Below are 15,297 nucleotides of genomic sequence, written 5' to 3' on the forward strand. Positions count from 1 at the left end.
GGAAGGGCTATTAATGAATTATTCCCATTTTCCAGCAACAGTAGGTAGCTCTTGTCTGTTCCACTGCCCCAAAACAGTTGTAATATGCCAGATAAGAACTGGCAAAAATGGATTTAGACACAGGGCTTGTCTTCAAGCTGGTCAACCTGCCTGACTTTGTCAGTCAGACATGTACATTTTTTTATCTGGGTTATTGCTAGAAAATTTTTTAAGCATTTTCTTCCCTCTTTTCTTGCAGCACTAATGCACTCTTAATCACACTAACATTATCAAAGAATAACTTTTCAGTGTGAGAATGCATGGAAATCACAGGATGGCACACAATTGGACCCATTGTGTTGATAGAAATAATCCAGGAAGAGGGTATTTGGGACAATTGTGGGCAAACCTGTTCTATAGATATGGCAGCATATTCCTCAATCTAGGACAGGGGTGTCAAACTCACGGTCCATGGGCCGGATGCGTCAAGTGCTGGCCCCATCCCGCCTGGTTTAGTGAAGTGGGGGGGGGAGTCCCGGTATGTCACATGATGTCACTGTCATGGCACAAATTTAACACCCCTGATCTAGGAGATGAACTGGGTGGGAAGGTTTTGAATTCCGTACACACACCCGAAAATTACACCCACTGCATTAAACCACAGATATTTTGATCAGGACTGGATATGAGTTAGATTTAGATACAGAAAATAGTATCAAATGAGAGAATTCTTCTAAGGAAGGTTTGAGAGGTTTGGGATTCAGACAAGGGATCCCTAGTCACAAAAAGCAACCTCAAGATTCAAGCACGTCATTCAGTAATTACGTTCCAGCAAAGAATCTGATTGCATTTCATGTTCAGGGAATCAGAAACTTTTGTTGGATATTTTCTTATCAATTGTAAGCTCTCTATTCAACAATATGCAGGATTTTTTAATGCACTCTTGTAGGTGTACCGTAATGTAACAAGTTCAATTCCTCCAATCAATATTACAGCCCAGATCCTACACAAGGCATTTCTGTGACCTTGTCACATCCCGTTCCTTGCTTCCTATGCACAGGAAGGCAGTGGTTGATGAGGTATTCAGTTGGGTCTACATTCTCCACACCCTGACTTTTGGGTTGGGTCAGCTACCAGCTCTTTTGATTTGTGAGTAGACGTCTATGTGTTTCCTGCAGCCTCTTTCCCTTTTTGCCTCCCTGGTTCCCACAGGAACCTGAGAATAGGCTGTGCCCTCAGCTTTTGAGAGGAAACTGAATCAGGATAAGTGGGGAGGAACGAGGCAGGGGACAAGTGTCCATTTGACCTCATACAGCTACTTCATCTCAGGTCACACCCTCAGTTTTCATCTGAGTAAATATCTAACACATTTATAGGTTTCTGCTCCACCTCTGTAGCAAAAATGTCATTTTTCTTTCTAAATTTTATGTTTAAGAAGTCTTAAAGTCGAAAGCAACTCAACAAAACTTGAATTTCAGGCAAAACTAGAAAAGAGGTGAAATTCAAACATATGACTTCACAATGTAAGAAACTACATAGTATTTTAAAATATCCAGTAGCCAAACTTGAAAGAGCTTTGTAGATTTTTATAGAGCACAGAAAAAGGGAAGCCAAAAGGATTAGGGCACCTTTCTTATGAAGAAGTTCTTAAGTGTGGGATATTTAGTCAAGAGGGAAAATGACAGAAGGGAAGTATTATAACCTGGAAAAAGCGAGACAATATCCTTGCAATTATCAGAATGAGAGTCAGGGTTACCCAGTGAAGTTTATTAGCATCGATCCAGGGAAGCCAAAGTAATTTGCTATACACGGTTTGAATGTTCAGATTTTTAATCTAAATTGCAACGGGATGAAATGTGGCTCTGGAAAGCAACCCCCCCCCACCCCAAAGAGTAATTAACTTTCATAACGATTGGGAGAGCCTGTCATCTTCCAGGTGTCAGCGTTCCATAAAGACCCAACTCCAATAAAAAACTCTTGAGACAGGCATTTCTCAAAGCTCCCATTTATTAGAGTAGGTATGCATGCACATCTGGGAAAACCGGAATCTGAGATTTCTGGGCTTTCCCTCAGTAAGTCAAAAGTCCAAACCCAGCCCCTGCATTCATCAGTCCATCACATGGTCCAATCTCAATCCGTCCCAACTCAAGACATCACTTCAACTACACCTTCTCCAGATGCAGGAATACCATGACCTTTACCGAAAAGAAGAATGCTATTATGTCTAACTACATTTCCTCTACAAAATCCCCCCCTTCCTAATTTCCCAAGCACAAGAATGTGGCAGCATGGAAGCTTCCGGTGTTAATATGGCTTTCAAAGCTGACACCAGGTGTTGCTGACTACAGTTCCCAACAACCATGGCTGACATAACCCAGAACTGAAAACTCCCTAAGTTAAAGTGCCATGTGATGTGATACTTAGTGGCATAGATACCCCTCACATAGAAAATGTTCATCTGTATCAGCTTTCTCCAATGTTACACTTGCTAGGTTCAATGGGAGTCATACTCTTAATATGCCCAAAGTGAAATTGGTCAGGCACCCTGAAATCAGTAGCAAGATGAAATTGGTACCCCAATAGTTAGTACTAGCTTTTGTTCAAGGAGAACTGGCTAAGTTGAAGAAGGTTGCCCAGAAGTTGGTTAGTCCACCATCATTATCATAGCACTGAACCAGGATTTTGGAAGCTTCATATTGGAGAAGGTTGATGGTGTCATTTACTTTGAGGACAGTATCATTGTGCTTTTCTGTTGCTTTCTTTGTCATTACAGTTGTACCTGCAAGCCAGATTTACTTGGAGAGGAGCCCGCCTGCTGCGCCCATTGCTGCAGTTCACACTGATCATGATGGCATTTTACACTGGACTTTCTCGTGTGTCCGACCACAAACATCACCCCACAGATGTACTGGCAGGCTTTACACAAGGAGCCCTGGTGGCGTATTGTATAGTAAGTATTCTACATTACCAGCTTATTATTTCAGTAAACATCTGTAAATGTTACATATAACAAAATTGTACTCCGTTCCATGGTAGAGACTGTGATAGGACTCCCTTTAACTTAAAACACCCAGGAATTGTAATATGTCACATAAAAGAAACATGACTATTCAAGCACGATATATAAGAATTTTTTCTCCATTATAGTCTATGGAATATATTTCCAACAGGGAGGGAGACACAGCTAGCAAGATACAGTTTGTTTGTGTATGTAGAAGATTTTTATACTACACTACATCTGAGAATCTCAATAAAACACTAACAATCTAAGCAGTAAAATAAACTAAACAGTAATAACACTTAGAAACGGAATAGATTAAAATCTGCAAACAAAGAAGTGACCAACAAGATTTCTTAAAATGTTTCTAAGATAAATACACAAAGTTAGAAGGACCAGGAAATTAGAGCATGCTTTACATAATAATAAAGTTAGCTCTTGGCATATGTTTCTGGACAGGATTTTTTGGTCTGCTAGATATTATCTTTCTTATCTCTGATCATGATGGTACCTGTAAGCAAGTATAGCATATGCCCTTATCATTTGAACATGATTGTGTGAGGAAAAGTGTTCCCTTTGACACTGACATTGCAAGTTAATTTATGTTTTTAAAAGTGTCTGCCACCATACACTTGAAGGGATTCCAAAGGTAGAGTCTTTCAAAATTAGCTTTTGTAATACTAAACATGAAACCTACTTAATTTAAATTAAATTTAACTTCATTAATTAAATGCAATTAACATAATTACTTCCTACAAATTTGACATTAAATTAAAATTGTAATTCAGTTGCAACTTTTGGAAGGCTCAGAGCCACTCTTGTGGCTTTTGGAAGCTTGACTTGAACTCCAGGTAGAACAGCCCTCCTATAAAGAAACTGAAAGTCTTGGATTCACATTCTCACAAAGGGTTGCTTAATTGTTGGCAATTGGTTTACTTAAATTTGTTGAAATGCTAAAATTATAACAGAGCACATCGTTTAAAGTGATGAAATATTGAAATTGGATTTTTGTTTTGTCTGGTCTAAATGTTATATGTTCATTTTAATATGGGATAAGTCTACTTGCATTATAAAACCAACCATCATAAAGTATAGAACTTGTTACTGTAAGACGAGAAAAATGGTTATAGGATTTTAATACATTGGTTATAGTCTTGAGTGTCAGCCGAGAAACAAAGGTGACGTTGCCTGCATCGGGATGACATGATGAAGATTATGTACTTACATCACGATACATCCAATGCCAGTTTGTTATTATGGCTTCTACCAGACATTACAAGGCATTGATATCTGGGACGCTGGCACTACAATATGCTAAGAAATTGCTGTGGCCCACAGGCAAGTTTCATACTAGATAGCTGATTAATACTGCTGCCAATTAAATTTGGAATAATAGACAGCGTCCCAATCTTAGAAGCTCATGATAAATTGCATTGGGAGAGACACCTAGCTATTATCAAGCAACAGCTATGTACATGGAAGTGAAAGAGACTCCGAAGTTTAGCACAGACTGAAAACCAATATACTATTTTTTTAAAAGTTGTTACAAATACCATTATAACAATATAACAGAATAACAGAGTTGGAAGTGACCTTGGAAGTCTTCTAGTTCAATCCCCTCCTCAAGCAGGAGATCCTATATCATTTCAGACAAATGGTTGTCTGGTCTCTTTGAAAGCGTTCAGTGATGGAGCACCAACAACATCTGAAGGCAAACCATGCCATTGGTAAACTGCTATCACTGTTAGAAATTTCTTCTTAATTCTAGGTTGCTTCTCTCCTACTTTTTTTTCTTGCCTTTTTGTTTCTTTTCTTGCCTTTTTGTCCTTTGGAAAATAGTTTGATCACTCTCGTCTTTGTAGGAGCTCCTCAGATATTGGAACAGTGCTATCATATCCCCCATGGTCCTTCTTTTCATTAGACTAAACATACCCAGTTCCTGTAATAGTTCTTCTTATGTTTTTGCCTACAGTCCCCTAATCATCTTTATTGCTTTTCTCTGCACTCTTTCTAGAGTTGCAATATCTTTTTTTTATCATGGTCACCAAAACTAGATGAAATATTCCAAGTGTGGTCTTACCAAGGCATTATAAAGTGATATTAAAGTGATACCATTATCTTGGTATTATCCCTCTGTTAATGCAGTCTAGGACTGTGTTAGCCTTTTTGGCAGTGGCAGCACACTGCTGTCTACTAAGACTCCAAGATCTCTCTCTTTTACTTACTACTATTGAGCTATTATATTAGCTGAACACATTAGCAGCCAGGAATGGCATTGGGGAAAGGAAGGAGGTTTACTTGTCAGTAGATAGGATTAGGTTGGCATTGGTAAAACGAAGCAAGAAAGGAAAGGACACTCTTAAACCAAGAAAACAAATGTAGGATTTCTTCATATATTGTTGGGAAATTGGAAATATAAATGCCAAGTGACCTCTAACTTTTCAGGTGTAATGTACAATGCTGAAACTCATGTAAAACAGCTGCTTTCTATATTTCCCTCCAAAGATCGAGGTTTGGCATATTTAGTATTGGCGGGGGGGGGGGGGGGGGCTTTCTTTGAATTTGGGCTAAACAGGGCATATTACCAGCATAGTTTATTTTATTTATTCATTCATTCATCAAATTAATATCTCATGCAGAAATGACTGTGCAGAGTTGAATAAAAACCATAAAACAGTATTATATAACAAACAATTATGATCCAAAATTGTGATTATATACACTGAGAGGACAACAGATGTCAACAACAATGGAACCTCAGTACCTCGCTGGGGCCCCTGGGACCCCAGGCTGGCTGGCATTACCAGATTTTGGGGGCCTTCCTTTTGGAAAACAAGGAGCTAGTCTCACTTCAGGGGAGGGAGGATGTTCCATAAGATGGGTGCTATGGCAGAAAAGGCCAGTTTCTTGGGTCCCACCATGTGTAACTCCCTAGCTGATGGGACCCATCACATACATCTTCTTCTGGATCTGATGGGACAGGCAGATATAACTGGAGAGAGGCAAACCACCAGAACCCATGCCATGATTCACCTAGATCCGTGATGGCGAATCTATGACATGCAAGCCACAGGTGGCATGTGGAGCCATATTTTCTGACATGCCAGTCGTCAACTCCAGCACACTTGTGCCAGCTGATTTTGGGGCTTCTGGAGGGCTGGGGGAGGTCGTTTTCACCTTCCCCAAGCTTCAGGAAAGCCTCCAGAGGCTGGGGAGAGCAAAAAATGGCCCCAACGGGCCAACTGGACGTTCGGAAATGAATGGTTACAGTGGCTCTTTTTTCCTTTTCTTTCCTAAAAGATTTAAACACTGAATATTTTCTCTCTTTCCTTCACCCCTCTCGTGTGCCATATAGGCAGAGCACCTTTGCTGAGTAAAACTTGTTTGGTTTTGTTTTTTGCTGTAGCTGCTTTGAGTACAAAATAAGAGGGCTAATGAAGTAGCATTTTATGCCATGATATTTTCTACGTCTGCTTGATAGGAGTGTACCACTTACTTGCCTAATTAGTTTCACTGTTGAAATGCTCTTATTGATAAGAAGGTTTCCCGCACTAACAATTGAAATTTAACTTCCTGTTACTAAATCCATTATTCTATATCCTAAGGAAGAAATGGGGAACTATGGCCCTTTTATGATTTGTGGACTTCAACTCCCAGAATTCCTGAGGCAGCATGGCTGGCTCAGGAATTCTGGGAGTTGAAATCCACAAGTCATAAATAGTTTCCCACCTCTGTCCTAAGGAATGAGGAAAGAGAAACTGTACCACCCTTTCAAATACCTGAAAAATACATTATATGTCTCAGTTTTTTCCTATCAAGACTAATATGCCTTGCTTTTTCCACCATTCTTCCATTAACTGACTTCTAGTTCCCTGCAATTATTTTTTTATTATTCAATTTCCTCACAGACACAACAATCCAGAAATGATTTGATTCCATTTTCCATAGCTGTTTATGAAGGAACACAGCTGTGTGAGCATTCACATCATGTAATTGATAGTATTGTATGTATCATTGAACTAATTTCAGGCTTTTTCATGTTATTTCTTTTTTAAATAGCTGAACCAGGCTAAGTTCATATGATACACTAAATCAAGAACTTTGATTAACAAGTGTGTGCATCATCATCCTCGCCCTGTGTTAATTATTTCCCCTCTGGAGTTTATTGTGTTAACTAAGAACTGAAGAACCACCATTTTGCATTTAGAAACCTGGAATTTGTAACTAAAGGTAGTTATAATCAGTGGTGAAATTCAGGTTTTTTACTACCAGTTCTGTGGGTGTGGCTTGGTGGGCGTGGCAAGGGAAGGATACTGCAAAATCTCCATCCCCACACCACTCTGGGGCCAGTCAGAGGTGGTATTTGCCGATTCTCCGAACTACTCAAAATTTCCGCTACCAGTTCTCCATAGCCTATCAGAACCTGCTGAATTTCACCCCTGGTTATAATTCTATGCTTACTAGATACCAATTGCCCTCTAGAAGGGAAACAGAGGTCTAGGGTCCCTTGTCAGTATCGCTGTAAGGCAGCAGATTTGGCGTATTACGAAAAGGTGGAGATTTTTTTTTAAAAAAACCCATAGTTTTGTATTTTGCCTTAGATGAAGCATAGAATTCAAGGTGTATTGAATTATTGATGAACTCATGGCACAGAAGTGAACAGTTTTAGGCAGACAATAGAAAGAGTTGGACAGTTTCACTGTTTCCTGTGCAGTGACAAGTTAGAAATTCAACATACTTTTCCTGAACAGTTAAACAGATGGCCTGGTTTACTGAGGCAGAAGAGGGTTTGGCTGCTTTGCCTTGACTTTCCTGTGACGAGGTATAGGGCGGAGGAAACAGCTGTCTGCTCAATATCAAGCACATGTATGGCTCTTTCCTTTTTCACCCCAATCATTTTTACCCTGCCAGCTCCTCTTCTATATGCATCAGGCCTGAGCCAGGATATGGAGAAAGCATTTGTCACCATTTGTGCAGCCTTGCAACCAACAGGCATGAGCAAAGAAAAGGAAACTGAAAAGAAGGATGGTCAGCAATTTTCTAGGGCCTCCCATGATTTCATGGTTACAGAATACGTAACTCAGTTGTTGCAGGAATAATGTTTTATTCCTATATTTATTTGATTTATGTACCACCCATCTCAACAATGTTTATGATTATTGAAGACTGATTATTACCATATTTTTCAGAGTATAAGATGCACCAAGATTTTGAAGAGGCAACTTTTTTAAAATAAGTTTTTGCATTCTGCAGACCTCTCAAAAACGGCCAACTTTTCATGGAAACGGGCCCGTTTTTTGTCAAAAAAGGAGGCTTATAGAGTGCTCCTGGGGGCTGGAGGGGCAAAAAGGAGCAAAAAACAGACTGGTTTTTGCTCATTTTTGCCCTCCCCAGTCCCCAGGGTCACCTTGGAAGCCTCCTAAAGGCTATGCACAGCCATTTTTGCAAATGGGGTGGGGTTTCAGGAGGCCAAAAATGCTGCATTCAGTGTATAAGATGCCCCCAGATTTTCATCCTCTTTTTTGAGGGAAAAAGGTGGTCTTATCCCGGAAAAATACAGTACTTCCTTCATTATATGTTTATTTATTTATGCCTTAAATGGATTTCTCTCTAGTTCCAGATCTACTCTTGATCTGCTTTAGCTTCTATAAAATAGAATTATACAGAATTTAACTCTGACTGGGAGTGAGACACACATACAAAACTGGGTGTCTTGATGTTTCCCCCTCCTGTTAGTAAAAGTCTATACAACCAAACTACTTCTTGCTTGCCCTGTTTTTCTTCTCTCCCTCTCACTCTGCTCCTAGTCTGAAACTGAGACGCAAAATGCCTTGCAGAAGAAGATTTATGGACTCGCAAACTTCTCTCTATTTTTATAAATCAAGCATTAAAGTAAAATCTGACACTTAATTGTCTCATTACCAGTGTTGGACTTTGGTAGTCTGGTGTCATCCAGATATATAGGATTACTGTTCCATCACCCTTTGTGATAGGATGGATTTGATGGAAAAATGCTTTTGCGTCATTTATAATAGATTTTTTTGTGGTTATTATTGTTCAGCTACATAGAGAATCTGATCTGAACTGGAACTTTCATTTATGGGTTGTTCCTTGTGTTACAGTCCGCTGCTGCACTATGCCCATCAAATTAACTTTTATTTAGTTGTTAAACCAACACCCCCACCCCAAGAATCACCCTCAAGCAAAAGCTAAAATTTACATCCAGACGGAAATTCTTTGACTTATCTTCTAAAGTAAAAAAATAAACATATTCTTTCCGCTTTGGATTTCTAGCATGTTTTGGAGGAACAAGTCAAGAATCTTGATATAAACAGCTTGGTGGCAAACTCTTGGCTTGTGAAGCCACTTTAACAGCAGGAGCTTTGAGACAATACACACTGCAGTCTCTTCACTGAAAAGCCAAAAGTCTGATTTGACCACTTATAAGGCTTTAAAAGAAGGAAAAGTGGAAGGAAAAAGAAAACGATAGCCAGCAGTAAGGTGGATAGAGGCAATTATAGTAGCAATGAGTACTACACTCTTGGGCAACCTGAAAAGAACAGGTTAGGGACTGGTTGGTATGGAGAAAATCTTTCTATGTGGTAGGTAAGAATTAAAAACAATGATGGCATGTAATCAGTCCATCCATCCATCTATCCGTTAATCACATGTAAATCAGTTTCTATGCACACATTGCTAAGCAAATAAATAGGATATGGGTCTAGTGATTTATTATTTGTTATGTAATGTTTTTCGACAAGAAGGTTGTGGTGCATTTGAATTTGTCTCGTTGGCATTCAAACACTCGAGTAGTAGTTGGAATTTATTGTTTGATTGATTTCCCCAACTGAAAAACAAAAACAATATAGCATTTGTATTTCAACAGCTGAAACATACTTGAATTCTCTATAACATAAATATACTGAGATTTGCTAAAATAAAAATACATTTTAGATTCAGACAGTATTACCCATGTAGTTACAAAATTAGGGAGGTCATGAATCTAAATCCATTTCCCTTTCCATCTCAGACTACTTTCAGATTATTTCCTTAAGTACTCTTGGCCCAATAAAAGTTTTTTTTTAAATATCTACAGATTATTTCAAATGACTTTGTATAGGAAATTTTTATGGGCAAAGAATACTTTCCACAGGAAATGGAAGTCCAATCAAAAATACCTTGTGAATTTATCTTATATTTTTTGCACTCCGCATACAAAGTGTGAAGTTTTCCATGACCTTGGAAGATCATCTTTTACTTTATGTGCACTTTCTGTATGTATCTGCATAACCTCAAGTTTTCACTAAAGCAAATACAGTTTAAAAGAGAATTAATGCTATTGATACCCAGTATTTAAAGCCACACAAAACCATGAGCTGCAGAACAATGGCTAAGGAAGCCAAGCTGATACCCCATCCATAATTTACTCATTTATAAAATTTGGGCCGGATAGAATCTAATCTCTCTATCGATCATTTACACTGCATAACCACCATTCCTCCTGCCACAGATTGATCTGTCATGGAGTTTTCGGTATATAATGTGGATATAGCTGAGATTAAATGAAGTCTTGGCAGGCCTTCAGCTGTCAACTGCAAAGCTACAGGAGCATTGGATCTGGAACAAAAATAAGCAATAGTAATGGTAGTTAGACTTATATGCTGCTCCATGTTGCTATACAGACTCTCTGGGCGGTTTACAGTGTTAGCATATTGCCCCCAATAACCTGGGTTCTCATTTTACTGACTTTGGAAAACGGGAAGGCCCGCATTGGCCAAACCGGTAGTTGTTTGGCAGCGTGGGTTGCTGGAACTAACAATGACCCAGGCCTACCACACCCCCAAACCGGTTCTCGTCTGGTTTTTTGCTTCTGTGCATGCACAGAGCAATTTTTATTGCACTGTGCATGCGCACATCAAGTGCGTGCATGGCATGGCCATGAGCGAACTGGTAGTAGTGACTGCCGGAACCCATGCCTGGTTTGCTTGCTATACTGCATTCTAACCACTGTCCCACCAGGGCTCTTACAGTTGTATACATACAGTACATATATACAGTACAATTATTATAATTTGAATGAAATTTGCCCTTTCCAATTGCAAATCTACAGAAATCAAAACATGCCAACATCACAAAAAAATAAATAGAACAATATAGAGCATTTGGCCTCATTAATTACCTAGGGCCAAGGTTCTCTTTAGAAGTTACCAATAGTGAGAGTTGCTTACTCTTTGAATATATGCCTACACTAACTTCAATTCATGCTCTAACAAGTTTAGGAGGAAACAGAATGGAGTTCTATCAGAGTTGTCTAGCACAAGCAATATTTCAATAGATTTCAATAGAATTTAATAGAATTTAGATTCAAAAAATTTCAATAGAATTTAGTCAGAACTAACTTTTGTGATAGATTCCGACTATGAGTTGTTCACAGATCTTTTTCTCACAGGGTTTCTCTGCTATTGAACTCGCTCATGCTCGTTTTAGTGGCATTTGGGATCTTGTGAGAAAATCTGTTTCTCAAAAGAAAAAGAAAAAAGTTCTGGAAGGCCAATTGGTCTTTAATTTGACTTAATTTCAAACAAGTGTTAGGATGGCAATGAGAAAGAAAAAACTCAAAAAGATCTTACAATCTAACTATGATTTTTGCTTGCTCAAGTTTCTCAAACTTTAATTCCTCTGTGAAGTAACTATACTTCAATGCAATATTTAGATGCAGAAATATTATAAAACCATCAATTTAACATTTGTATCAATAAAATGAATCATTTATTGAATCTTTAATGTGCTTGACGACTTCTCACTCTGGGAAAGAATTTAATGATATACTTGGCATACTAAGGATGGCAGAGCTTGAACCTAGTCCTGAAAAAAGTCATATAATCTGAACAAAACTGACTCTTCCTGTCTTATTCTACTCCAGTCAACCTTATATGCCATTATTTTTAATATTTATAGTATAAGTCTTGGATTGTAGTTTTCGATCCTTTATTAACCTCATAGTGTTTGATGAGCAATATTAATCTAATTCTCCCACAAATTAGAAAGTAGAAAAAGTTCTACTTTTGACGGAAGTGTATAAATAATGCACATGATGATGATTTTGATGACTGGAATATTACTGTATAAGAGAGATTAACTTTATTCTGCTGTTTGCAGAACCAGGCGCTGTCTGGATCTCTTCCTTTCTGGCCTCAGAATAATATTTTGCAAGAGAAAAAGCACACCCATTATGTTAGTCTGATAAGATATTCAACTATATTAGAGGAGGATGTTAAAGTTTCCTCTTTGGGATTTTTCATTGTGCGGCTGCCTCTATGAATAACTAAACGAAGACTTTTTCACATCCGTAACTGTGCTTACCTCATTGGCTATTTAAGGAAAAAGTGGCTGGGAATCTCTCTTAATGCTGCCCCATAAATACTGAACAGTCATCCTGAGTAAGTGTTAATATATTAATGGAGATGAAAAGACGGTAAAGAAGAGGAAGGAGAGGAGAAAGGAAAGTGAAAAAACATCAGGCTAGTCCCTGACTAATAATTGCAGAGAACTGACTCTTAAGGAAAATTTATTAATAGCAGAGTTTGGATTACCAGAAGGAAGGAGTGCAACGGCATGATTTTGTGTGATGATTTAGAAAAGCTGAAATTGGACTATTTCCACATTACCAAACCCTTTCCCCAAAAATTCCTTACTTTAGTACATTCTCTGCCTAGGTATTTCCACGCAAGCAAATTAAAATAGTAAATCATATTGCGAAGAAGGACTAATCCAATAGGAGAGAAAAAATCAAGAATGAAAAGGGAAATTTTTATAGATAAGGGAGCAGTGTTGAATTCAATTGCCAAAAATGTATTTTCTGTGTGTTTTTGTGTACATATCTTGCTTCTTCTCTATTACACAAATTCAGTTCTCTAACATAACTGGGGACTGTATAACTTCTGAACGGCTATTTTAGCCTCTTTTAACAATGTTCACTTCACACTTCGTAGACCCTCATTTTAAATATATTTATTTTTATTGACAGGTCTTTTATGTCTCAGACCTCTTCAAGCAGAAAACCAAGATGTTGCCGTCTCCTCCCATCCGGAGGGAGATATTATCACCTGTGGACATCATTGACAGGAACAACCATCACAACATGGTGTAGACATTTGACGTATTTTTATTTTTATTATTTTGTTTTTTGCAAAATGACTGCTGACAGCAACTACCTGCTGCTCTCAATCTCATCTGACAGTAGAATGTAGGGAGAGATTTTTGCCTGACCGCAAGGTCTTACTCTGTGGCCTTTTTACTCTTTACAACATTTGCATAAAATGGATGTTGTTCAGCCAAGTCAGAGGCAACAATCACAAAACAAGTCAACACATGCAGGAATTTCTAAATGTGCAATTGGCTGAGTGTTCATGTTGTAGTGAATGCTAAATTGTTCATACTGTAATGAACACTAAATAATTGTTAGGAAACTGGCCATCTCTGTTTTCTTCGGTTTTCCTTCCTTCCTTCCTTCCTTCCTTCCTTCCTTCCTTCCTTCCTTCCTTCCTTCCTTCCTTCCTTCCTTCGAAGATTTGTAATTTTCTGTTAGGAAAATGGGACGGTGGTGTAGAGAGACAAACCCTTACTAACTAAATTATAGCACTATGTACAAGAAATAAGCACTGACATCGATTGTGGTCACTTTTTAAGGATAATCTCTTACATATATCTATATATCTATATATTTTGGGTTCTTTCCATTCCATACTGTGACTTACTTTGGTTTAGATGAAGCATGCCCTGTAAAATATTAGAAAATATTTTTTTCCTATTGTTCATTCCTCTGAACATCCCCTAATACCACTTTCTATCTGATGAGGCATAAAACAAAATTGTTTTGGTAAACAGAACTCAGCTGATTCCCCTGTTTGTAAGATTCGTTCAGTATTTGTTCTTGCAAGTGATACATCTCTAAACATTGGAGAATAAATAGGATTAATCAACTATGGGACATTTTAAGATATTCAGAATTAAATATCTTTAATAGGCATTGTCTATAATCCTGTTTGGTACCTCTGGCCTGTGCTTACTCAATGGCCCAGTAAATCTTCCTATCCACTACCACTAACGATGGAACTGTATTTTGGACAGTCCCCACTCATAAATTTTTTTGTGTGTGGACAGTCTTGTTAATGTATGTTAGCACTATGAGGTCTGGGGTTGAAACTCAGAACACTAATCCTCCAGGTGGGTGACGGACTGCTGGGCAGAGCCGTCTTATCCTGATATTCAGTTAAAACTCTTCTTGAATTTCCCATGCCCTGAAGAAAACAGAAGATTTGTAGCTATTCACTACGTCCATTTCCTCCATTTTGTCACTTTTGGGGTGAACTGGACCACAGTTCCCATTATGATTGGCAGAGCTGAATGAAATGGAGGGAGTTTTAGGATATGCATTGAGTGCACCAGGTTGGGGTGCAGCTCTCAAGAAAACCAAGGGCAGGCAAAGGAGATGAATGGCAGCAGAACTAATTTTGTCCGGGGGGGGGGGGATTCTGAAAGACAGATGTTTAAAATTTATTTTAAGAAGTAAACCAAGCAGGCTAACTAAGCAGACTGGCCTTTGCACATCTTTGCCATGCAAAATCCGTCCTATCATTTCAATTCTAGCAAGCTATGTTTATATATATATATATAAATATTATATAAATAATGTATAAAACATTACAAATTAACTATGTAAAATATTATTTCAAAACAATGTTAGATATATCCACTATGATCATAAACTGTGTTTTGACCTGTGTTTATTTACATGTTGCTGCTTAAAAGGAAAGCATTGGTTTAATTTTTTTTATATAGTCGATTAAAATATTGTAGTTCTTTGGTAGCAATATTTTAATGAAAATAACAACTAAAGACAATTATATCAAATTGTATTAAATTGTCTGTATTTTTGTAATGTTTCTTTCTCCTTTTTTTGTAAAAAGAAGAATATACAAGACTTTTTGTAGAGTACAGAATTAAAGTTTGTATTTGCAAAAATGTTGTAGAAATGTGTTTTATAGAAAGAATAACCATTTCTTGGGAAAATAATCAAAGGCCACATTCTTCGGACCTGCTTGCCTTGTGCAGGGGACAGAAGCATCAGGAAATTCATGCAGTTCAAATGAGTATAAAGATTTATTGCAAACTTAAGCTCTCTACAAGAATCTGATCAGTTGAAAGTCAAGGGAAATGAGCGGGATATAAGGGATACATCCAATATGGGTTGGATTTGGATCTCTTGCGGGCGCATAGGGGCTCATGACTTATTATATATTTGACCCCTCCCTCAGGCT

The 15,297-nt window shown here is 38.1% G+C and overlaps 1 protein-coding gene across 1 annotated transcript in view; it reads left to right on the forward strand.

Annotated features, from left to right (window-relative positions):
- PLPP3 (phospholipid phosphatase 3) overlaps window positions 1-15,001 on the forward strand; it is an 83,091-nt gene extending 68,090 nt beyond the window's left edge. The window contains exons 5-6 of the mRNA XM_014055515.2: window positions 2,753-2,929; window positions 13,005-15,001. Of these exons, the coding sequence (XP_013910990.1) occupies window positions 2,753-2,929; window positions 13,005-13,127 (300 nt within the window). The 3' untranslated portion in view covers window positions 13,128-15,001. The remainder of the gene's footprint in view (window positions 1-2,752; window positions 2,930-13,004) is intronic.
- The last annotated feature ends 296 nt before the right edge of the window (window positions 15,002-15,297 follow it).

Source organism: Thamnophis sirtalis, unplaced genomic scaffold (assembly GCF_051295495.1).
Source record: "Thamnophis sirtalis isolate CommonGarterSnake01/CBP01778 unplaced genomic scaffold, rThaSir2_p1.2 scaffold_7, whole genome shotgun sequence".
Lineage (NCBI taxonomy): Eukaryota > Metazoa > Chordata > Lepidosauria > Squamata > Natricidae > Thamnophis > Thamnophis sirtalis.